The sequence below is a fragment of the Sinocyclocheilus rhinocerous genome, unplaced genomic scaffold, assembly GCF_001515625.1.
Source record: "Sinocyclocheilus rhinocerous isolate Xijiao unplaced genomic scaffold, SAMN03320098_v1.1 scaffold95, whole genome shotgun sequence".
NCBI classification, from domain to species: domain Eukaryota; kingdom Metazoa; phylum Chordata; class Actinopteri; order Cypriniformes; family Cyprinidae; genus Sinocyclocheilus; species Sinocyclocheilus rhinocerous.
The window spans coordinates 1,774,719-1,797,452 of record NW_015662004.1 but is presented as its reverse complement, the minus strand read 5'-3'; the positions used below and the strand labels follow the sequence as shown (position 1 = coordinate 1,797,452).

At 36.0% G+C, this 22,734-nt stretch overlaps 1 protein-coding gene across 1 annotated transcript in view; it reads right to left on the bottom strand.

Moving 5' to 3' along the window:
• LOC107727288 (short transient receptor potential channel 5-like) overlaps positions 1-22,734 on the bottom strand; it is a 54,296-nt gene that overhangs the window by 10,393 nt on the left and 21,169 nt on the right. Inside the window, exons 4-9 of the mRNA XM_016537117.1 lie at positions 17,101-17,622; positions 13,423-13,759; positions 11,358-11,497; positions 10,899-11,221; positions 5,841-6,035; positions 4,998-5,208 (exon numbers count right to left, since the gene is read on the bottom strand). Coding sequence (XP_016392603.1) covers positions 4,998-5,208; positions 5,841-6,035; positions 10,899-11,221; positions 11,358-11,497; positions 13,423-13,759; positions 17,101-17,622 — 1,728 coding nt within the window. The remainder of the gene's footprint in view (positions 1-4,997; positions 5,209-5,840; positions 6,036-10,898; positions 11,222-11,357; positions 11,498-13,422; positions 13,760-17,100; positions 17,623-22,734) is intronic.

Below are 22,734 nucleotides of genomic sequence, written 5' to 3'. Positions count from 1 at the left end.
GTAAATATATTTTGTCTTTTACTTTTATTTCATTTAAATTTTTTTTAGAATGAACATGTTGATCGATAACTAGGAGAAGAATAGTGTAAACCTTATAGTTACCTACACAATGTGTGATTGACATGAATAAAATCCGTCATCATATTATGATTGAAAGGTTGTTTTCTCTGTTGTTATTATTATTGATAAGCATGATATGGCATTATAAAACTGATAACATTTGTTTATGCATCACAATTTTGCATTTATCATCAGCTGTTTAACATTTGTATTCTTATACAAATTGTTAAATTGTTATAATTGCTATAATCTCACACACACACACACACACACACACACACACACACAGCACTCACTCTCTCACCAGCCTTCTGATGACCATCAACTGCCACTCTTCAGCCCTGCATTAAAGCATTAATGTTGAATTTTATTGTTTTTGTGAGTTGTACTCTATTCATAGATTGGATTCTTTTATTTATTACAGTTTTTCACTTCTGTAAAGTGAATACAAATTGTATTTGAATGTTCTGATTTACAGCAGTGAATAAATGCCATTCTTCATTGTTTATTGCTGATTTTAAAGCTTTCTGAACTGTAAATGATTTGGATATCTACAGTTCTACATATAAATACACGACATAAGACTGGCCCCTCTGTATTAATTGTGGCACCTATTGTGTCCCCCCATTTGAAAAAATCCTAGACTCGCCCCTGACTATCAACTACAGGCTATCACAGTTTTTGGCTAGATGCAAGTGAAACATATTACATCCTGTTGGACCCATTGATGGAGTCTTAATTCGCCCATGGTTGGATCCAACTGATAAAAAAAATTAAAATAAAATTTGGTGCTGGTTAAGTATGTACTAAAATATATACTATCAGGTATTGCTCACTGAATGTCATTACAGGACACAAGAAAAGAGCGATCTGTAAATAGCTGTGCTGCTCTAGAACTTATGAATTTGCTTGCTAGCTAAAGTTATTTTTAAAGTTATTTTAATACATTTTTAAAGGGGCTATATGAAAGCATTTTCAAGTATTAATCACTTTTTTATTGCCAATGTGTGAACAGCATGTAACGAAACTTAAAAAATGAGATGAAACCTGACTGATTTTTATGTGAAGGAAGGTGGTTTTGCCGGGAAAATCCAAAGGAAACAATCATAACGGTGTAAATTTAATGAACCTTGTCTGTCGACCTGATGTCGGTGAATCACGCTCACTCACTGTTTTGGCCATCACTCCCTCACATAAGCATGGAGTGTGTACACGAGCACGACCAGTAAGTTACTGGCTGCAGTTCACTTAATGGCCACTGGTGTCGCTAATAACAGGGGTTTATGAATCTTACATGGAAATGAACCTTGTCTGTCGACCTGATGTCGGTGAATCACGCTCACTCACTGTTTTGGCCATCACTCCCTCACATAAGCATGGAGTGTGTACACGAGCACGACCTGTAAGTTACTGGCTGCAGTTCACTTAATGGCCACTGGTGTCGCTAATAACAGGGGTTTATGAATTTTACATGGAGCCCCTTTAACAGCTAAATATTAGCATTTTTAGGAGTTAATCTTGATATATTGGATCCATGTATGCGTCTTAAAGTGACAGCAGCCTAACATACCTGCTGCTGTCTATATCCTTAATTGTAATCAGACAATAAGACAAAGAGAAAATAACTCACTGCTCTTGACTGAATTACTAAAGAAGCTTTAACAATGATCAATCTACATTTAATTCATAGAGAAAAGACTGCAGTTTTATTTTACATTTGATTATTCAATTTATGTTATTTCTTACTAAAATGCTACTGTTAGACTACTGTACACTGATAACATATAGGATCTTTATAATAATCTTTATTTCATTTATATCTTTCCTAAATTCTATTAGTCCTATTTTTTGTTATTTGCATCTTTGTGCTTATTTTTTTTACTAATAAAGATCAAATAAATTAAAATTAACTATATTGTGATATACATCGTTATATGAAATAGAATTTTTGGTCATACTGCCCACCTCTTGAGGATAAAGATAACGTTTTTCATTACTAGGTTTTCTGTCTGTGGAAGGTCAGTTTTATGTGTCTTCAAAGTTTTACAATGTGAAGAATAAATTATTAAGCTGGAAAAAATAGACTCCATCCTGGCTAATGCTCAATAATATTTTAGTGTCTAGTGTTAGGATTAAAGACTATGTTTTTTATAAGTTTTTTTTTTTTTTTATATTAAAGTTTTTAAAAACCATAACAACACACAAAGAACAGAAACAATATTAATAGCTTGGCACACATGTTTTGAACAAGATTTTGGTCATGGACACTCTTATTTTTCATAGCACAATGTTAATTGCACAAATACAATACAAGTAGCTGTTAGTTTTATCAGTAAGGCACATTATCATATTCCTTATTTTTAAAGATTTTAGCCACTTTTCAGTTGGTCGCCCAGCTAAACTTGTTAAATACCATCTTGGCAAGGTTAAGATTAAGACCAGATGAATCCAGCTAAAAACAGCAAACCATTTGAGGCTGGCATAAAATGTTCTTTTTAGCAGGATATTATTTATATCTAGCAAATGTACTAAATTTAAATATGACAGAGCTATTTCAGAACATTTAGCATCTGGTCAAACTCATTGCAAGTAGTTTTTGCTCTGAAATACTGTTTGCAAATTTCTTTTTTTAGTGAATTTGGACCTTTTTGGCCACATTTAAAGAGGGCATGATTACAACTGATTTTAGACATTAGGTTGCTCTAACACTCTCAAACGTTCTTTCAATACCAAACAATTTAAGTGAAAGTAGTGTAAACTTTACACTATAAAAATAATCATCAGTATCTGATGGCACTTACAGCAATGTAAAATTAACTATATTGTGATATACATCGTTATATGAAATAGAATTTTTGGTCATACTGCCCACCTCTTGAGGATAAAGATAACGTTTTTCATTACTAGGTTTTCTGTCTGTGGAAGGTCAGTTTTATGTGTCTTCAAAGTTTTACAATGTGAAGAATAAATTATTAAGCTGGAAAAAATAGACTCCATCCTGGCTAATGCTCAATAATATTTTAGTGTCTAGTGTTAGGATTAAAGAATATGTTGTTTATAAGTTATAACTCTTTCTTTTATGTGTGTATCTAACTCCACTATTATTAAATATGTTGTACCTTCCTCGACTATAATGGCACTGTCTTTTGCACTTCAAATGATTGCTTGCAAATATTGTATGCATTTTTGTATTTTCAAATTACAAACATTCAGTGTTCTTTTTTGCAAACATACTTCGCAAAAATATCACTGCAGATATTCTTTACAACTTAAAAGTACTTAAAAGTAGGCTACGTAAATCTCAGTTATACAGTTACTTTAACAAATAAGCAAAAGTCAACCTGCCATACCAAGCAAGACCACAGGGAGATGGACTGCATGTAAACTAATAAACGGATCTATTCAGAATCGCTAAACAAACCAAAATACAAATGAAAAATGTAAACATTCTGATTTAAAAAAAAAAAAACTCAGCGATCTGAAGGCGGCTCGACGTCATCAGTGAACAGTTCTCTCCAAAGACTATAGAATACCCAAGACGTGTCACTCGTATAGTTTTGAATGGGGAAAAATGCAACGCTAAATATGGCCGCTCTATTAAAGGAAGCCCTGCCTTCTGAGTAAAAGAGCCAATCGCTAATCGGATATATAATATATAATAAAGTCAGCGCGTCACTGCAGCTGGCGTTAGAAGTCCCGGTTGCTATAGAAACAGTCAAGGTTCTGAGACGCACGCTTAGGACTGTGCACGCGCAATGGCTGGTCTAGCCTGAAAAAATAAACTTTTTTTAACGCTGTTTGAGCAAAAGAAACAACATTTATGAGACAGTTGTTGTCAGATTTCATTGGTGATTTCAAATATGAACAGTTTTGGAGAAATTGATGTTTCCCCATTCAAAGAGATAGGAGCTGCACTTGCATGCCCGAGAAGCATTTCAAAGATGGCTGCCAAGTGACATAACTTGCCTTAAAGGGACTTTGGTTCTCTCTGTCAAAACAGGTGATCGTGTCTGTGTTTGGAGCGTCTGATGCATCTGATCCTCACAAACTTCTCCAAAACGACCATCCATTATTAAAACACTCGCTGCACATTAATTTTGACAACTACGTGAATATGCTGAACTGTGTTCAAGCAGAAATATAATGTTATAGTGATCACGGTTCGTTTACGCATTAATAGTAATGAATACACGTGCGCCTAATGTACGACTCCTGTATGTCACTATAATCGTCTTTACCTTGAACACAATCGTCATCCATCAAAACTTTACTAGCGCGACACTGGCTAGAGTCTAGAATTAGCACGTACATGAAAAAGATGTTTTGAGTGATATGAGCCAAAGAAGCACTAATTATGATGAAATAGTTGTTGTCAGATTATATTTTTGATTTGAAATATGTTATAGTTAACAGTGATGTATATTTTGGTCTTCTTTCACTATAAGAAGATCTGTACTTGTATGAGTAGAAATAGCTGCCCAAGGGCATTATATATATATATATGACTGCCTTGTGAACTGACTTGTCTTAAAGGAACCTTAAAGGAACTCCAGGTTGGTTGCAATGGTGTTCTGAATGGGTGCTTCTCGCTCTCTTTTTTTTTTTTTTGCCTGTTTAATCATCCACCAGGCTAAAATCTGATTGATTTTTTTTTTTTTAGAAAATGATTAGCAAACCTTTCTTCAATAAACCACATGCTTCGAGATGTAAATCATGTCCACAACACAAACAAAATATAATACTCAGGATACAGAGTTAACAAAGGACGAGCAGAGTAGCTTGCCTTCACTATTTCTAGTGATTCTTCAAAAATCACTGTTTATAATGACAATTATGCTGTTTTTGTTTGCTTTTGTCAAGGACTGTGTTACATCATTGAATGAAAGCTATAATGTGCCACCCACGCGCATACAGAATGAATGCTCACTGTGCATTACCGTGAACTCTTTGAGGTTTTCGTGTTTACACTCGTCCTCATGTCTAGGCTCTCCATGTCCACACAGATGGCAGTGCAGCCACACACACAGGTACCACACAGACTTTGGACTAGGTATGATGTTGAAGGGTGGCGGTAACGTCCCTCCCTCATCAAAGTAGCTCATCCACAGCTTGGTGCGAGCAAATTTCCACTCAATGTCCGCGTGATCCTACAGCAGAGAAACAGACAGCCAGTTGGATGGAGGACAGTGCTGAAAGTGCCAATTGGGATAGTGTCCCAGACTGGCTTTTGTTGCTGCGAAATTCATCTTGTGACTGGATGATGTGCGCTTACTCATAATTGTGTTTACTTGGATAACAGTTCCCATTGTGAGACACATGCAGGGGTGAAAATGCCTCTAAATGCAGCTTATATAAGCACAAATCTAACATGCTGAAAAATACACAGATATGAGCCCGTCTGACTGTAACAAAACTGCTAAAATATGATGGTCTTTTAGTAAGATACTAATGGATTTAATATTTAATATTCAATACATACACAAAAACATTATGTAATGTAAGAATATTAAACATTTTGAGGGGAATTCACATCCAGAAAACATGTATAAACATAAAACTGGACATTATATCATAGACGGGGGTCCTAAAGACCCTCATGATTGTCAGAAATCAAAGACCCTTGATATCAAATAATTTGACCTTTTTATGACAAGACATTTGTTGAGGGTTAAAAAAGTCATGTGGTGCAACTTCCAAAAACTGATTTATTAATAATTGAATAATTCATGATTTTTATTTTAAAAAATACCTTGGAAAAAATTTTTATTTAAAGCTTTTCTGCAATGAGTTGGTAAGAGTTGTTCATCATAGCGATGAGCATGTTCAGCAGCACCACCAGTGAGATGACATTATAAGTGCCGAACATGGTGGCCCCCACAAACTCGGTAAACTCATGACGAGCCTTCACATTGGTAACGTACAGATTCAACAGCCCAAACACAGACCAGAAGAGAGACTGAAGAGTTTCAAATAGCCTGAGAAGTCAAAGAGAGAGAGGGAAATAAAGAAAGACGCAAAGCAAGAATTGTCATATCTCCAGCTTCTCCCAAACAGACATATACACACACCGAGTGATGTATATAGGAAAATTAGAATTGAAATTGAACTGAATTGGAATGGTTTTAAGCCATTTTTCCTGCACTATTATCAACAGCCTGCAACTTGTAAAAATGACATACTGTTTTTAAAAAAAATCAAATACAGCTAAGAAGAAAACAAACTGTAAACATCAACTTTTTCAATTATAATTTATTTTAATATTAATGATAATTTACTAAGCAGAGACAAACATAAGAAAGATATTTTTCGCTGAATCCATCTGGACACTGTAACTTACTGTAAGTGACCAAATACTTAAGAAAGTAGAATTAAATGTTTATTATAGCTAACTTTAACTACAAACTTGACAATCCCTTGTTTGAATGTTTTGAAAGTTTTTTTAACACCTTTAAAATGGATGGATGAATGGAAGGATGGATGGAAATATAATGGTAGACATATGAAAGAGATAGATAGATAGATAGATAGATAGATAGATAGATATGGACGGACGGACAGACAGACAGACAGACAGATAGATAGATAGATAGATAGATAGATAGATAGATATGGACGGACGGACAGATAGATAGATAGATAGATAGATAGATATGGACAGACGGATAGATAGATAGACAGACAGATAGAGACGGACGGACGGACGGACGGACAGACGGACGGACGGACAGACGGACGGACCAGACAGACAGACAGACAGACAGACAGATACGGACGGACGGATGGACAGACGGACGGACAGACAGACAGACAGACAGACAGACAGACAGACAGACAGATACGGACGGACGGACGGACGGACGGACAGATAGATAGATAGATAGATATGGACGGACGGACGGACGGACAGACAGACAGACAGACAGATATGGACGAACGGACGGACGGACGGACAGACAGACAGACAGACAGACAGACAGACAGACAGACAGACAGACAGATAGATAGATAGATAGATAGATATCCAATTCAAATTCATATTTAATTTCATATGGGGAGCAGCCAATTCAACTAAAATTGTTCCTCATATTATGCACTGAATGAATGAATGTGGAAAAACAGGGAAGAAAAAGTGGATAGTATTTTTTTCCTGACCGTTTTTACTTTGAACAAATCAAATATTAGCCCTCTCAGAAGTAGTTTGGAAATATATTGTTCTCATTGAAATCTCTTCCCATTTCTGAACACATTATTACTGCACAGCCATGAGCATCAGATTCTCATCATTACACAACAGTTGATGGATGCCACGCTGCTCTATAAATTTGTCTTCGTCCTATGAGATCAAATGATTCTGCAAGGCTCATGCTATGATGTGAAATTTCAGGAAGATCATAACCATTTCCACTCTCGTTTCCTCTCTCATTTCTTTCTCATTTTGACCACTGCAGGAGGTCAGCATTACGCTGCTTGTGGCATCTGTGGCCACATTATATTCATTGATCAAGTTGACCAAAGTGTCGGTTTGGGTTTTGTAATAGGTGCATCATAGTTCATTTATTTCGATTATTATCAAAGCTATAAGACCTCTGTTACTGCAAAGCCAAGCAGGGAGCTTGACTGTTGAGCTAATTCATTATCATCTAATGTCCTCAACATGCAGGACGTTTTTACATCTTACTCTAGGAGAACAGAAAATATGTTCAAGCCAAAAAAGCTGAGCTGGTTTGTGGTCTTAGCTGGCCATGGCTAGTTTAAGATGGTCTCTCAGCCTAGTCCAGCTGGTGCTCAGCTAGTTGAGTTGTGTTCCAGACTGACTAGCTGAAAAGTGACCAAAACCCTTCTAAAACCAGCCAACAGACCAGTCTGACCAACTCAGGTTCAGGTCAGGCTCAGAGACCAACTAGATCAGCTTGAACCAGCTGACAAACTACTTTAATGTGGTTAACATTGTTTTTACCGAGCCCCATTCAGTCTAGACACACATTTATCTTGGCTTCAGAAAACTTGGAAATTATTTGTCAAGTTGTATGGACCACTTTTATTAGACACTCTTCTGAAAAAAAAAATAAAGCTAGTTTCTGGTTTAGTGACTTTGCCTGGTCAGGCTGGTCTGTTAACTGATTTTTGCCACTTTTTAGCTGGATGCCCAGCTAAAATAGTTAAATATCCTCTTAGCAAGGCTAGAAGACCTGATTAAGCAAACCATCTTAGCCTGGTTTAAATTGTTCTTTTGTCTGTTTGTCATTTTTGGACCTTGACAGCCACTGGTCACCATCTACTTTCAGTTTATGGAAATTAAGTGCGCTTATTTGTATTGAAGGTGCACACGAAGTGTATTTCAAGCTTAAAAGCATATTTAAAAAAACTGTGCTTACAGATAATATAATGATAATTAAATAAAAGGCCACTTAAATGTACTTAAAGAGAGTATACTTTCATGACTATGTTCCTTAACACACTTAAGTACAGTGTACTTGCTTATAATATCACATCAAAAGTTTTACTTTCAGGTATATTTTAAATAATTGTGTTAATAATATTTTGTCTTTTTATAGAAGTACACTTATTAATCTTTTTATAGAAGTACATTTATTTTGATGTGTTTACTAACATAATAAAGCACATGTAAAGTACTTGAATACAATTTTAACTGTAGTGTGTTTTTCGATATTACATTTAAAGTTAATATATTTTATATTTTAAATCTACTAAATTCCAACTTCAGCTTTACAAATATGTTTAAATAAGTGCTATGCAAGTTTCAATAGAAATTGCATTAAAGTATATCCTTGTTTATTATAAATGCTTGTCAGTACATTCAGTAGTACACTTTAACCATATTTGTATGAAAATAAAATGAATTATGAAATTACATGCAACACTCAAAAGATCAACTAACTGCTTTTAATATAAATGATGTATTATATAATTATAACTATAATGTATTTTTATTTAATTGCTAGTAACATGCAGTTAAGTGTGTGAAAACATTACATTCAGTTTGCACTTATTCTTTTAAAGTATAAGTACTCTTTTTAAAGAGGCTATATGTAAGATTTTCATGTATTAATCTCTTTTTTATTGCCAATAACAAAACTTTAAAAAAAGACATTCCCTGACTTCCTAGGTAGTCTATGAAAAAAAGGGATTAATTCAAACTATAGTCTCTAAAGCCAGATCTATAGAGTCTATAGTCTCAAATACACTTTATAATCAAACTTTCATAGCAATGTCATTTTAATTAGGGGAGACCAATTGTAACACACTCAATTCCTCCAATCAGAAACAAGCTAGAGTGACGACACTTAATCTGCACATGCTCAGTAGGATTCTTTCTCTGCCTGTAAAAAAGGAGCACAATCATTATACCTAAGCAGAAGTTTTTAACAAAATACTGATTTTGAGGTATGAAAGTTACTTTTTGGATGTACAGTACTTTTTCTTCTGCTGTCTAAATTTTCGATGACTGCGAATTTAAACTTACATACATTTTATCTTATTGATACAACAGCAGTAAAGTCATTACTTGAGGTAGGCTTTTATTTGAGATACAGTGGGTTAATATGACTTATTTTTCAGTGTTACAATTGCCCCTAAACACTGTTGGGGGCAACACCCACAAGGGGGCAATCGTAACACTCTTGACTTCTTGCATTCAATTTAATATTATAGTCCTGTCCTTATTAGTGAAAATATAGCAATTGTATTATTAATTAGTGCACCTATATTTGTTTCTTGTATCAAAAGATGACTAGTGTATTTCAAGTAGTCTGTGAGTTATGAAGGAAAACGTAAAAAAAATTGCAATTGAATTGTAGTGAATTGTAGAGCTAGTGCAAACATATCCACATCGCTAGGACCAGATGCTGTCATTTTTGTGTGTTTATTTTGTTAGCATGCAGCACATATTTACATATTCATCTGAACACTGCTCTCAGGAGTGTGGATGGCGTCTGGATGTTCGCTAACAGTATATCGATGCATAGGTATTTACAACTTCTGTTTACTTTTAAGCAAAGTACGAAAAAGTACGAACTTGGCTGTGAGTATATCGGGGCCTTGAATCATGTTCAAATTACGTGAGCACGCCAAGCGGCAACCTCCCGCTCTCTCTCGTGAAGCCAACACGGAAGTGTCTTAAACTGTAATTCATCAACTGGCCGCTAGAGGATGGCTGCAAAAGGGAGTCAATCCCATAGACTCCCCATGTTAAAATGCCCAACTTTACAGCAGAAAAAAAACATGTTTACAGCCTGGTTCAAAAAATTATTTTGGTCTATATAGCTAATTTTGCTCTTCATGACAACTGTGAGGGGGGTGAATTTTTTTATAACTCATCCGTTTAAATTATATTAAAGGGGTCATATGATGCGATTTCAATTTTTCCTTTCTCTTTGGAGTGTTACAAGCTCTTGGTGCATAAAGAAGATCTGTAAAGTTGCATAGGCTTTTATTTGAGATCCAATGGGTTAATATGACTTATTTTTCAGTGTTACAATTGCCCCCAAACACTGTTGGGGGCAACACCCACAAGGGGGCAATCGTAACACCGTCGAGCTAGGTGGGCGTGGTTTCAGCAACCAGCTCCCGCCTCTTTGCCCATTTTCGATTACGCGCGGTGACGCGCTGCCAAGATGGCAGCCCACTTTGAGCTTCAAATACGCTCTTCGGAAACCTACGGGTGACTGTTTTTATACAGTCTATGGTGCACGCGTGTCGTTAATAACAAAGATTTCTGAATTCTACATATACAGTAGCCTCTTTAAAAGTTTGCTAAAGTGTATTTCTTTTCAGCCTTGATATTCTACGAAAAGAACTTCAAAATATATTTCACTCACGTAGAGAAGGCATTGTTCTGTTTCTCACAACGGATTCCTTTGCAGTGGTTGGGCTCTTCGGACGCCTTCGTCTCATAGTAGAAGTAGAGCTGGTTGAGGCCGTTGGCGAAGGCCAACAGCACCAGACAGTAGATGAAAAGAAACTTGAGGATATCCAGCAGCATGCGGCCGAGAGAGATCTGCAGTGGGCCCAAGTGAGAGTTCGCCGTGAACAGAGAGATGAGACGCAGCGAGCTGAAGATATTGGCGATGGCGAAGAGAGCCTCTGCGATGAGCGTAGGGTGCCACATCTCCCACTCCACACGAGGACGGGAGCTGTTGTACTGATGGAGAGAGAAGATATGAGAGATAAATGAAGACAGTTCTAGTTCCTGGTACGAGCTGAAACTATTTGCAAGTGGTCCTCTGTGATGGTATCAACTCTAGTGCTGTAGCTTTCATAAAAATGCTGTTATCAACCTTAAAGTAGGCCACCATTTTAAGAGATATAGTGGCCAGGTAGAGGGAGTTCATCGCAAAATCCATTAGGTTCCACCAGTCATGGATGTACTCTGTGAAACCGCCATCCCACATCTCTTTAATCTCCGCCCAGATGAAGCCTGCAAGGACCAAAATTAAAAACATTACAATAACTGCACAACAGTACAAAAAGTGCAGTTCCTCCACCAGTGTTTCCCATACATTGATTTATTTGTGGCGGCCCGCCACAATATCAAAACTGACCGCCACAAATAGATTTTCCAAAAGGCTTTGACTTCGTTGAATAAACATGAGCACTGCACGTTTCAAAATCGAAACCAGGTGTTTTTATATAACTGTGTTTCTGAAGGAAACCGCCTGTCTTCAGAAAATTTGGGATGTCGTTTTTCATTTCTTCTTGCATGTAATGTCTGATAAAGCAGCGTTTGTGAGCGGAGCGCTGCTTTGTGTACAGCGGTTACCGGGGAAACTTCTATTTCTCCCGCTCTACAAGCGCCTCCTGTTATATGCATATATGTGGCGGCATATATGCCGCCACAAATAGAGTGCAAGTCTGTGGGAAACACTGTCCACTTTCACTACATAACCCCTATATGGCAAGGTGAACAAAAATTTTTTTTAAAGTTAATAATGGGTGTGTTAAGATCAAAATAATACTGGACAATCGTCCCACCCTGCCCCTCGGGGCCTCTGTAACATGTCCCCAGAATTAATTAATTTAAATTAACTTTTTACATTTACATTTAATAATTTGGCAGACGCTTTTATCCAAAGCGACTTACAGTTGAGGAATACAGAAATACAGGAACAGAAAGCAGAAAACATACAATTATTGTTAGGGTAACATATATACATTTTCATTGCTCCACTGCCTAGTGCTCATATTCAGAGAAATAAAGCAAACTCCGTTCTCGCTGACTGCACCTGTCCTCCAGATTACAGATCATTTGTTTCAAGCCTCCACTTGTGTCTACTTCTGGGCTTGTGTTTGCTTTGAGAGAAAGCCTCAAGCCATTATGATTGAGCCCTGGTGTAATCAATCCTGAACTGGGGGCTTGAGATATAATTTCCTCTGCTTTTGTCTTGAGGTCAATAAATTATGATATCAATAATTCATGAGTATTCATTTACTTCATGAGAGGGATAAAACCACTGCCATATCTATTTCCTGTGCAGTCGAACAGTTTTACTGCTTGAGAAATGAGCCAACTAAATGAATGTTACAGATCAGCGTTTCTTCATTATTTGAGCTAAATGGATATTTGAGACTAGATTTTTACACTTTGAATTCCAGCACAACAGTGTCCACCCACTTTATTTTTCCTAATCATTTTCTACATGGGGATTTTAAAAATTCTGCATTAAAGTGTTGTAGACAATGAAAAAGACTCTGAAAAGAAGTTTGAAAAGGTACATCCCATGTGCAAAAGTACACTTACTACATGTGCTAAAGAAGTACAGAATACTTTTAAAAAGATTACGTATTATGGAAAAAATATACATTTATTTTATTAAATATATCTAATATATTATTATATATATTAGATATAATATATAATATATTATTATATCTAGTATATTAAATAAATATATTAGATTATAAATATATTATATATATTTTAATATAATATGAAAAATAGTTGAATGTTATGTTTCAGACACTTAATTGCATCGTAAGTGTTATTAATTAAATGAAAATGTATAAGGCTTTAAATTTATATTAAATGCAATTAGCTGATCTTAAGAGTGCTTAAAAAAGGTCTTAAGTACATCTTTATATGTATTTTCTTACTTCTACTGTCTTTGAAATATGGTTAAGTGTACTGCCAAATGTGCTGAGAAGTTTTAATGGTAAATTAAAATAGACTTTAATGTGCTTTAGAATGTTAGTCAACATCATAATAAGTGAATGACAAAAGATTGATGAAAAATAATGATTTAAAACTTTTAATTTGAAACTAATACAAAGTACATTTTTCAAAAGTGTGTTAAGAAACATACATACTCTCTTAAGTGACTTTTATTTCATTAATAGAAGCCTTACCTAGAACCCAGGGTAAGATCATCCACTCCACGATGGTGGGTGGAGGTCCCTGTACATGCAGGTCAGTTTGCACGATATGTTGTGAGGCGAGGAGGAGGAGGAAGAGGAAGGTCAGGTAGGAGGCAGTGTGGCAGATGAACTTGATGAAAGGTTTCTTGATGAAGGTTCCCAGGGTGCTCTTTGGAGCCAGAAGGTATATAAGGGAGAAGACAGAGAAGAGCAGGCCAATGATGAAGCAAGTGACAAGCTTCACTGCCCAGTGACGTCGTCTCCAACCTGGGAACCCATCATACCACAGTGTTGCCAGGAGCTGCTGACAGTTGGGCTGAGCTACAAACTGAGAATATAATAATAGTTGAATGATCTAATAAGCCAGTGAAATTCATGACAAATACAGATAAAGATGGTATTCAGTATCTGGCATAATATTTTAACTGCTTAACATTCATGCATTAAAAGTGTTAAATGGATGTTAAAATCATACAGATGTTTTGCACATATTCTTGGTAACTTGGTATATGATTTATAATAATATGAATGTATATGAAAATTGGATAAGGGGGAATCTAAAAAAACTGTCAAGAAACATCTTAATTAAATAAAGTGGTTAATAGAATGTTTTTGTATTATGCTATTAATTTGATCAAAATTAAGCACATTTCCTCCTAATTATATATATATATATATATACAGTATATAAATCTCTTATAGATTATTATACAATAATGTGTAATGTAATGAAAAAAATTTACATATGTAAAAATTGTAGTTTTGTTTAATTGTTGCCTCTGTGACAAAGTGTTTATGTTCCTCTATTGTTTGCTGTTTTCTTTTCTTTTCTTTTCTTTTGAATCTGACAAAGTGTTTATGTTCCTCTATTGTTTGCTGATTTGTTTTCTTTTCTTTTCTTTTCTTTTCTTTTCTTTTCTTTTGAATCTGTGACAAAGTGTTTATGTTCCTCTATTGTTTGCTGTTTTCTTTTCTTTTCTTTTGAATCTGTGACAAAGTGTTTATGTTCCTCTATTGTTTGCTGTTTTGTTTTGTTTTGTTTTGTTTTGTTTTGTTTTGTTTTGTTTTGTTTTGTTTTGTTTTGTTTTGTTTTGTTTTGTTTTCTTTTGTTTTCTTTTCTTTTCTTTTCTTTTCTTTTCTTTTGAATCTGTGACAAAGTGTTTATGTTCCTCTATTGTTTGCTGTTTTGTTTTGTTTTGCATCTGTGATGAAGTGCTTATGTTCCTCTATTGCAAGTCACTTCAGTCATTCTTTGTGACATTTACCCATATTTTAACTTAATGTTAATTTTTTCCTCTTAACTACTATCTATCAATCATCCTAAGAAAAGCAAACAAGGGCACATAAACTGACAACAAATGATATGCAACAGCATAAATGTTGAAAAGGTTTTTAAGTGAGTAAACATCAGTGGGGTTTGACATTCATGTCATTACGTAATACCTTTTTCCACAGTCATTTGAGGTGAAATCAATTATTAAATCAAACTGTCAGACTTTGAGTAAGAAGTCATTTAGTTTTACTTTTATCACTGGAAAACTTTTATCTAAAAATGACATTACACTTATTGCAAGATCTATTGCCCTGGAGTAACCTGGAATGACTTGCTCAAGAGCCCAGTGTTGATGATTCACAAATAAACCCTTGTGAGGTTTAAACCTGCAAACTTTCATCAACCAGTCCATTATGCCACACCACCCCAACCCTGCATGTTCTCACACAATTTTACAGTTAATCTGAGGTTTGTATTTGAGCACTACAAAAAAAATAAATAATAATAATTCTCAAACACCCAGAAATCGCTCCCTTTTACACAATACAGGTGGAAAATGATGTGCCTGTCCATAAAAATCGTATAAATAATGTTTCTCAAATCACATTTTTCTCTTGCAGCCTGACCTACATTGCTATGCAATGTTATTATGTTTTATGAAAGGAGTCATTTCTGCTGTGGGCTCCTATTAAACATACGAATGATTCAAAATGCAATGGCAACTGTCACCTTTCATGAAAACATTTTGCAATGATTCTATCAGCGTTAGAAAACAACAGATCTTATGAAAGCACTTCATCTCAAGATATAATTTCTAAGGGAAATAAGAAAAGTTCTGATTTACTTTAAGAAAACTTTTTAATGTCCTGGTTTGGTATTTAATACTATTTAAATGCCCTGGTTTGGTAATTAAATTTTTCATATTTTTATTTGTTAAATTATTTAATTTTTGTATTTAATTTTTAGTTGTATTATTTTATTAATTTATCAGCAAGAGATGTATTGTTGATAAATGAGGGAAAAAAACAAAACTAGGATCAATAAAATGGAGGAGGAGGACAAGATTCCCATACATTGCATTTGATGCACAGCCAAAATATGATACACTTATTAAGGCAACATGATGTAGAGAAAACATAATTTCATGCTTGAGGACAAGACAAATGTTTACAGGTTTATACATGCTTTACTGACATTAAGGATGATCAAAACACTGCATTTTATTTATATTTATCTCATAAGCTGCTTATAAAATGCCACAAGGAGAATGAGCTTACACAATGACTAAACCAATTCCTGTTTTTGATGATAATAGTAAAAGTTTTCCGAGCCGAGCGGCAGAAAGATAAGAGATGGCCGATAAAAAACAAAAGAGGAAAACGTCTGTGGAACAAAAGAAGGCTTACGATAAGGCAAGAAGTAGGCTAGGACCCGTGTAAATACTGGATCAGCCTTCCAGCGCTGGAGAGAACTTAAGGAGAGGAAGGCCTGCGATCGGACGCCGAGGTTGCTTTGTTTCTTCTCGATATGGGTGAGTAACACCGTGTCTACACCGGACGCGACAGTTGTCGCGCCGCGCAGCAACAGCTAAAGTCTGTCTACACTGGACGCGATAAAGCGACCGCTGAAAATCATTTGAAATTTGTGTCAGTACATCATAAATAGAACGCAGCAGCAGTTTTCTGTCGGGGATTTGTCGTGTCACGCCGCATCCAGTGTAGACAACATCACTGATTATAATGAGTTTATCGCGCTGCGCCACTTGCGCCACTAACATTGGTTTTGCTTTGTTTCACAGAATTAATCGTTGCCCATTAGTTACATGTGTGAATTAGTGGAGACATTGTGCACCGTTTTCTTCTACTTTAGGGCCTCTACCTAAATTAAACTTTTTCATTTTATGGAAATTTTGGAAACCATAGATTGGAACTTTACCTTTGAACCAATACTGAATTAGGGTTCCTATGGTCATTGAAAACTTACTTTTTTGCACAATAAACAATCTAAAGTAGATTGTCTTTAATTTCGTTCTTACCTCAGACACATTAGCAGAAGTATTTAAAGAATCCTATACATTTTTTAAAATACAGAATTGAATTTGATTAATTGAATCAAACTTTATGATGAATCAAATCATTCTGATTTAGCAAGAATCGCTTTAGAATTGAATCACAGCGTTTTTTTTAGAATTGTTTTGACCCAGAGTCAAAACAACCCAACCGCTGGGTCAAAACAACCCAATAGCTGGGTTTGTCCCTTTTTAACCCAGCGCTGGGTTATATTTAACCCAGCATTTGCTGTCTAACCAAGATTCATACCCCTGAGGATAGTGAAGTAGGACGTGGTCACTCAGATCCGCAATCCCTTCTTAAAATCTGTCGGTCTAGGATACTCACCTCTTTCTGGTGGTACTTGATGGCTAGCTTGAGTTTGGCCAGGTCTCTGCACTCATGGGGGTCCAGCTCCTCGCTGTGGTCATCCCGATGGTTGAGGATGGTCTCCAGCTCACAGGAGCTACGGGCCTGATCCAGCAAGTCTTTAGCAAAAAGTTTGCACTGCTGTGACAGCTCCTCGTACTCCTGCCAGAACTCGTTCTCCACTTTACTGAGCTCCTTCAGCTCCCAGCCCAGCCTGAACGCAGTGAGGATGGGATCTTCGCTGGAAAGGGCGATGAGAGAGGGGCTGGCAAGTGTTTTGTAGATGTTTAGACGTGAACGGGAGTGCCGCAGGCTGTCCACTTCGGAGCTAGATACACACTCCACGCAGTCACAGCGGATCTGGTGTGGCCGCGGGATGGTGACTTTTCGTTGGACTAGGAGCTTGATTATCTCATAGTTGTTAGTGTGGGCAGCCAACATGATTGGTGTGATATCAGGTGTGAACTCCGAAAACTGTGTGTCCATCAAGTGAGAAGGAACCTTGAAGAGTGAAAATAAAGAAAGCAATAAATAAAAGTAAAAGTAGGCTATTAAGGAAGTTGTCAGTCTTTACAGTTCAGTCCAATGTACTGTGCATAATATTAAAGATGACCTGCAATCAGCAAAAACAATCGCCAACCAACACCAACAGACACTGATCAGACAAAACCCGACAAATGTGTTACCATTTGTCGGTGCAGTGTCAATTGGCCTTCTAAAATGATCAGAGACTTTAAGGACCCTTGACCCTTGAGAGCTGCTTATTGCGCCATCAGCCCAATTTGCGCCAACTTTTAGCTGCCTCCCTTTAAGTGTACATTAAAGTGGACATAAAGGCTTAATACTATGGTTACGGCTCTAACAAAATAAAAATTTCCATCAGTTTTTACCTTTTTTTTTAAATCTTTTTTTATGGACACTTGAACTTGGCATATTTGACAAGTTCAAGTGTCCATCACCACCAATCTTACATGTAAATATGGATGGACGTGTTGATGAATACATCTGCATGATGTCACAAAGTTAAGGAAGAGTGAGTTGTTTTGATGCTTGATTTCAGTAAATAGCCTTCTCTTTTTGGACTGGAGTGAATATTTTGAGTTCTGAAAGCTACATTATGTGTACATGATTTCAATCTATGCTCTCCAGAACTTCCAGCAGGACAAAAATTATATATATATAATAATACTAATAAAATAATAATAAATAAAAATTACAGCAAGGACTGACCAATCTTACATGTAAATATGGATGGACGTGTTGATGAATACATCTGCATGATGTCACAAAGTTAAGGAAGAGTGAGTTGTTTTGATGCTTGATTTCAGTAAATAGCCTTCTCTTTTTGGACTGGAGTGAATATTTTGAGTTCTGAAAGCTACATTATGTGTACATGATTTCAATCTGTGCTCTCCAGAACTTCCAGCAGGACAAAAATTATATAAATATAATAATAATAATAAAATAATAATAATAAATAAAAATTACAGCAAGGACTGAAACTCTGCAATAGGGCTGGGTATTGACACAGATTTCACAAATCGATTCAATTCTGATTCGCTAGCTCTTGATTCGATTCATGTGCAATTTTGATTAGGTATTGATTCATTTGGATATCACGTACAGTACGTGTCAGTTATTGAAAACAATCAATAGCTCAACTAATGCCAAAAACAGTCTCTCAACTAATGCATACAAATTGGTATTTATTTTAGATATAATAATCACCACTCAAAAAGTTGAATACAAACATTTAAATTGCACATAAGGCAATTTTATATCAACTTTTTAATTATATAATTATGTTTATACTAGAATTCTTGTTGAAATATAAACATTTAAACGGTGGCTTGTTGCAACGACAGATTTATTCATATAAATTAGACATAGCTAAGTGAAGTAAAAATAACTTTTTTCTAAGTGACTAAATGACTACCCAACATATTGTTTACTAAAGCTGGTTCACTGACGTCTTTCCGTGGTTGAAACACTGATTGAGATTTGAGTGAGACATTTCAGAAAGTTGTTTTTTTTTATTTTAGGGTGTGAATTAGGGGGGGGATAGCAGTTGTGGTGGGGGATGGTGGCAGAGCACGATTTTTTAACATGAATTTATTGTGTATTTTTTATGTTTTATGTTTTAAATAGGGCTGTCAGAGTGATTAAATGTTTTAATCTAATTAATAACACAATGTGCCGATTAATTAATCAAATTAATCTCAAATTAATTAGATTAATTAATTGGTAAATCATGTGCCGATTAATTTCAGTCAATATAACAGATATTTATTTTAGGGTGTGAATTAGGGGGGGGATAGCAGTTGTGGTGGGGGATGGTGGCAGAGCACGATTTTTTAACATGAATTTATTGTGTATTTTTTATGTTTTATGTTTTAAATAGGGCTGTCAGAGTGATTAAAAGTTTTAAATCATGTGCCGATTAATTTCAGTCAATATAACAGATCATTTAAAGTCATTATTGTGTTAAATTAGAAAAGTACTGAATAGACATTACAAAAAAGTAGCTTAATAAAGAAATATTTTGATTCAACATACAAAAACACACTGAAATATGATATTATTAAAACTATTGATATTATGATATTATTAAAAAACAACAACAATACTTTAAATATAAAACTAAAAGAGCCAGTAGGTGGCGGCAAATCATTGGCTTAATGAGTGAGCCATTCAGTCATTCATTCAACCGATTCGTTCAAATAGCTGATTCATTCAAAAGCAAAACCGATGACTGTCCCTGCATTCCATTCAGAAGGGTTCATCCCTATGCCCTAATCCCTTCAAAGGGTTTACCCTCCGGGGTGAGAGCTTCGAAGGGGTAAAGGGTGTAGGGGTAAAAATAAAAAAACTATTTTTTTTTTTTGGAATGCACTTCTGCGTCATCTTAACAAAACGATCAAGGAGGTTACTTCGTCCGTTCGTTGCACATTTTGTACGCTGGTTGACGCCCAAACGTCTTTTACGTTAAATATAATTTGTATTTGTATATGTAATGTAATGTAATCCGGGGTGAGAGCTTCAAAGGGGTAAAGGGTGTAGGGGTAAAAATAAAAAAACTATTATTTTTTTTTGGAACGCACTTCTGCATCATCTTAACAAAACGATCAAGGAGGTTACTTCGTCCGTTCGTCGCACATTTTGTATGCTGGTTGACGCCCAAACGTCTTTTACGTTAAATATAATTTGTATTTGTATATGTAATGTAATGTAATGTAAAATGTATTTGTAATATATATTGTGTCTATGTATTTGAAACATTTGAATGGACTGATAAAGGTAGCTGTAAAGTATTGTTGTTTAGGTACAAAGGACGTTTTGACCATAATAATGCACCAAATCTAACTCGTATAAATATTACAGTAGTATAGAAAAAACTAAACATACATTTATAGGTGAAGTCGAACTCTGTGATGCCAAACAACTTTGTGCAAAGGATCTTGGGGGCCCGAAGTGTCCATCAGTTGTATCCTTCATTCCGAAGGGCCCTTTGAAGTGGCCAGTTTTGAGCACTTCGGTTTAGAACAACCCTTCAATATGGCGGCCATGATTGTTTTCACTCTGAAGTGCCCTTCGCAGGGCAATATATCCCGTTTGGAACGCACCGTGTATTTATGAATGGCTCACTGAATCAAGGGTGTAGGGGTAAAAATAAAAAAACTATTATTTTTTTTTGGAACGCACTTCTGCATCATCTTAACAAAACGATCAAGGAGGTTACTTCGTCCGTTCGTTGCACATTTTGTACGCTGGTTGACGCCCAAACGTCTTTTACGTTAAATATAATTTGTATTTGTATATGTAATGTAATGTAATGTAAAATGTATTTGTAATATATATTGTGTCTATGTATTTGAAACATTTGAATGGACTGATAAAGGTAGCTGTAAAGTATTGTTGTTTAGGTACAAAGGACGTTTTGACCATAATAATGCACCAAATCTAACTCGTATAAATATTACAGTAGTATAGAAAAAACTAAACATACATTTATAGGTGAAGTCGAACTCTGTGATGCCAAACAACTTTGTGCAAAGGATCTTGGGGGCCCGAAGTGTCCATCAGTTGTATCCTTCATTCCGAAGGGCCCTTTGAAGTGGCCAGTTTTGAGCACTTCGGTTTGGAACAACCCTTCAATATGGCGGCCATGATTGTTTTCACTCTGAAGTGCCCTTCACAGGGCGATATATCCCGTTTGGAACGCACCGTGTATTTTTGAATGGCTCAATGAATCATTAGCTCAATCGATTCATTCAAAACCGTGGATTCATTCAGTAATTAAACACCTCTGTGTGTTGATCAGAGACGCACAACAGTTCTAGTATGGCTTTATAGGTAATATTTTCATTGGCGAAATTGCACAAAAACAGGCAATATTGACAATATTGTGTCTAAAATGTAACACAATATTAAATTATTGTTTATTACATTTCACCAAGCTGATTAGGCTACTCACTAAAAACTCCCACAGATCATGTTTTCAATTCATGCCATTTTAAGTCTTTTTTTGACGTACCAAATTGGTTATATCTAAGTGTGTGAGTTGTTTAATTGCTTTTTTTAATTTAGTCTTCCCATTTATGCCATTATATTGTTTATTCAGTCTGTTTCGTGAACGCGGAACGTGCACGAACACAAGATTTAGCGGGATTTATCACATGAACCAATCAGAGCCGAACATAAACCAGTCATATCGCGATGTGACTCTCACATGACTTTCCCCCATTCATTCTCGATTACCCCCCAACAAACTCGCGGCACGCTTTAGGGGATCTGTTAAAACTCAATGGGCTCAGAGGAGGCGAGAGAGACGCGGACTCCCGCTCTAACTTTACCTGCTGGTGTCGGTGTTGGACAATGTTTCTTTATAAAAACGAGTGATTTATACACTTTTTAATGTTATATTTTGTAATATTCACGCACCTGTTTCTCGCCACTTGGCTTCTTGTAGGATAGCAGTAACTCCACCGCTCCCACCACCTCCTTGCAGATGGCGTAGAGGAGTGCATCGCCCAAGTGCACGCCATGACTCAACAGCAGCTCCATCACCTCTAGGTTCTCATTCTCAATAGCGATGAGGAGTGCGCTGCGGCCCAGGGGATCCAGACAGTTCACGTTGATGTTGTAATAGATCTCGGCCTCCTCAAGTGCCTGTTTAACTCCAGCATAGTCACCCTTCTCCACCGCCATCAGGTAGGCTCTTTCCTTGGCAGACAGCTCAACCTCCGCCCTTACGATCTGCAGTGGGATGCGATCGCGGTACGGGGAGTTACTGGCTTTGTTGTAGTATAGCTGCGCCATAGGGTTCATGTGGACTCTGTGACATAAAATGACACAAGTCCAGACAAAGCTGTGCAGAGATTGAGCAAACAATCAGTTATGACATTTCTTTCCAAACTGACATGCCAAATCATAACAAATCCAGATGAAGGAGTGAGGCAAACACTTTTTACTAAAGTGAATATTTCAATTAAACCTTTTTAATGTTTCTCAGAATAAACCTGTTTTTGAAAGCTACTTTCAGTATAGACACAAAGAAAAATTATTTCTACCATAAATGCTCTTAAAAAGATACAGCACATATTTTAACTACAT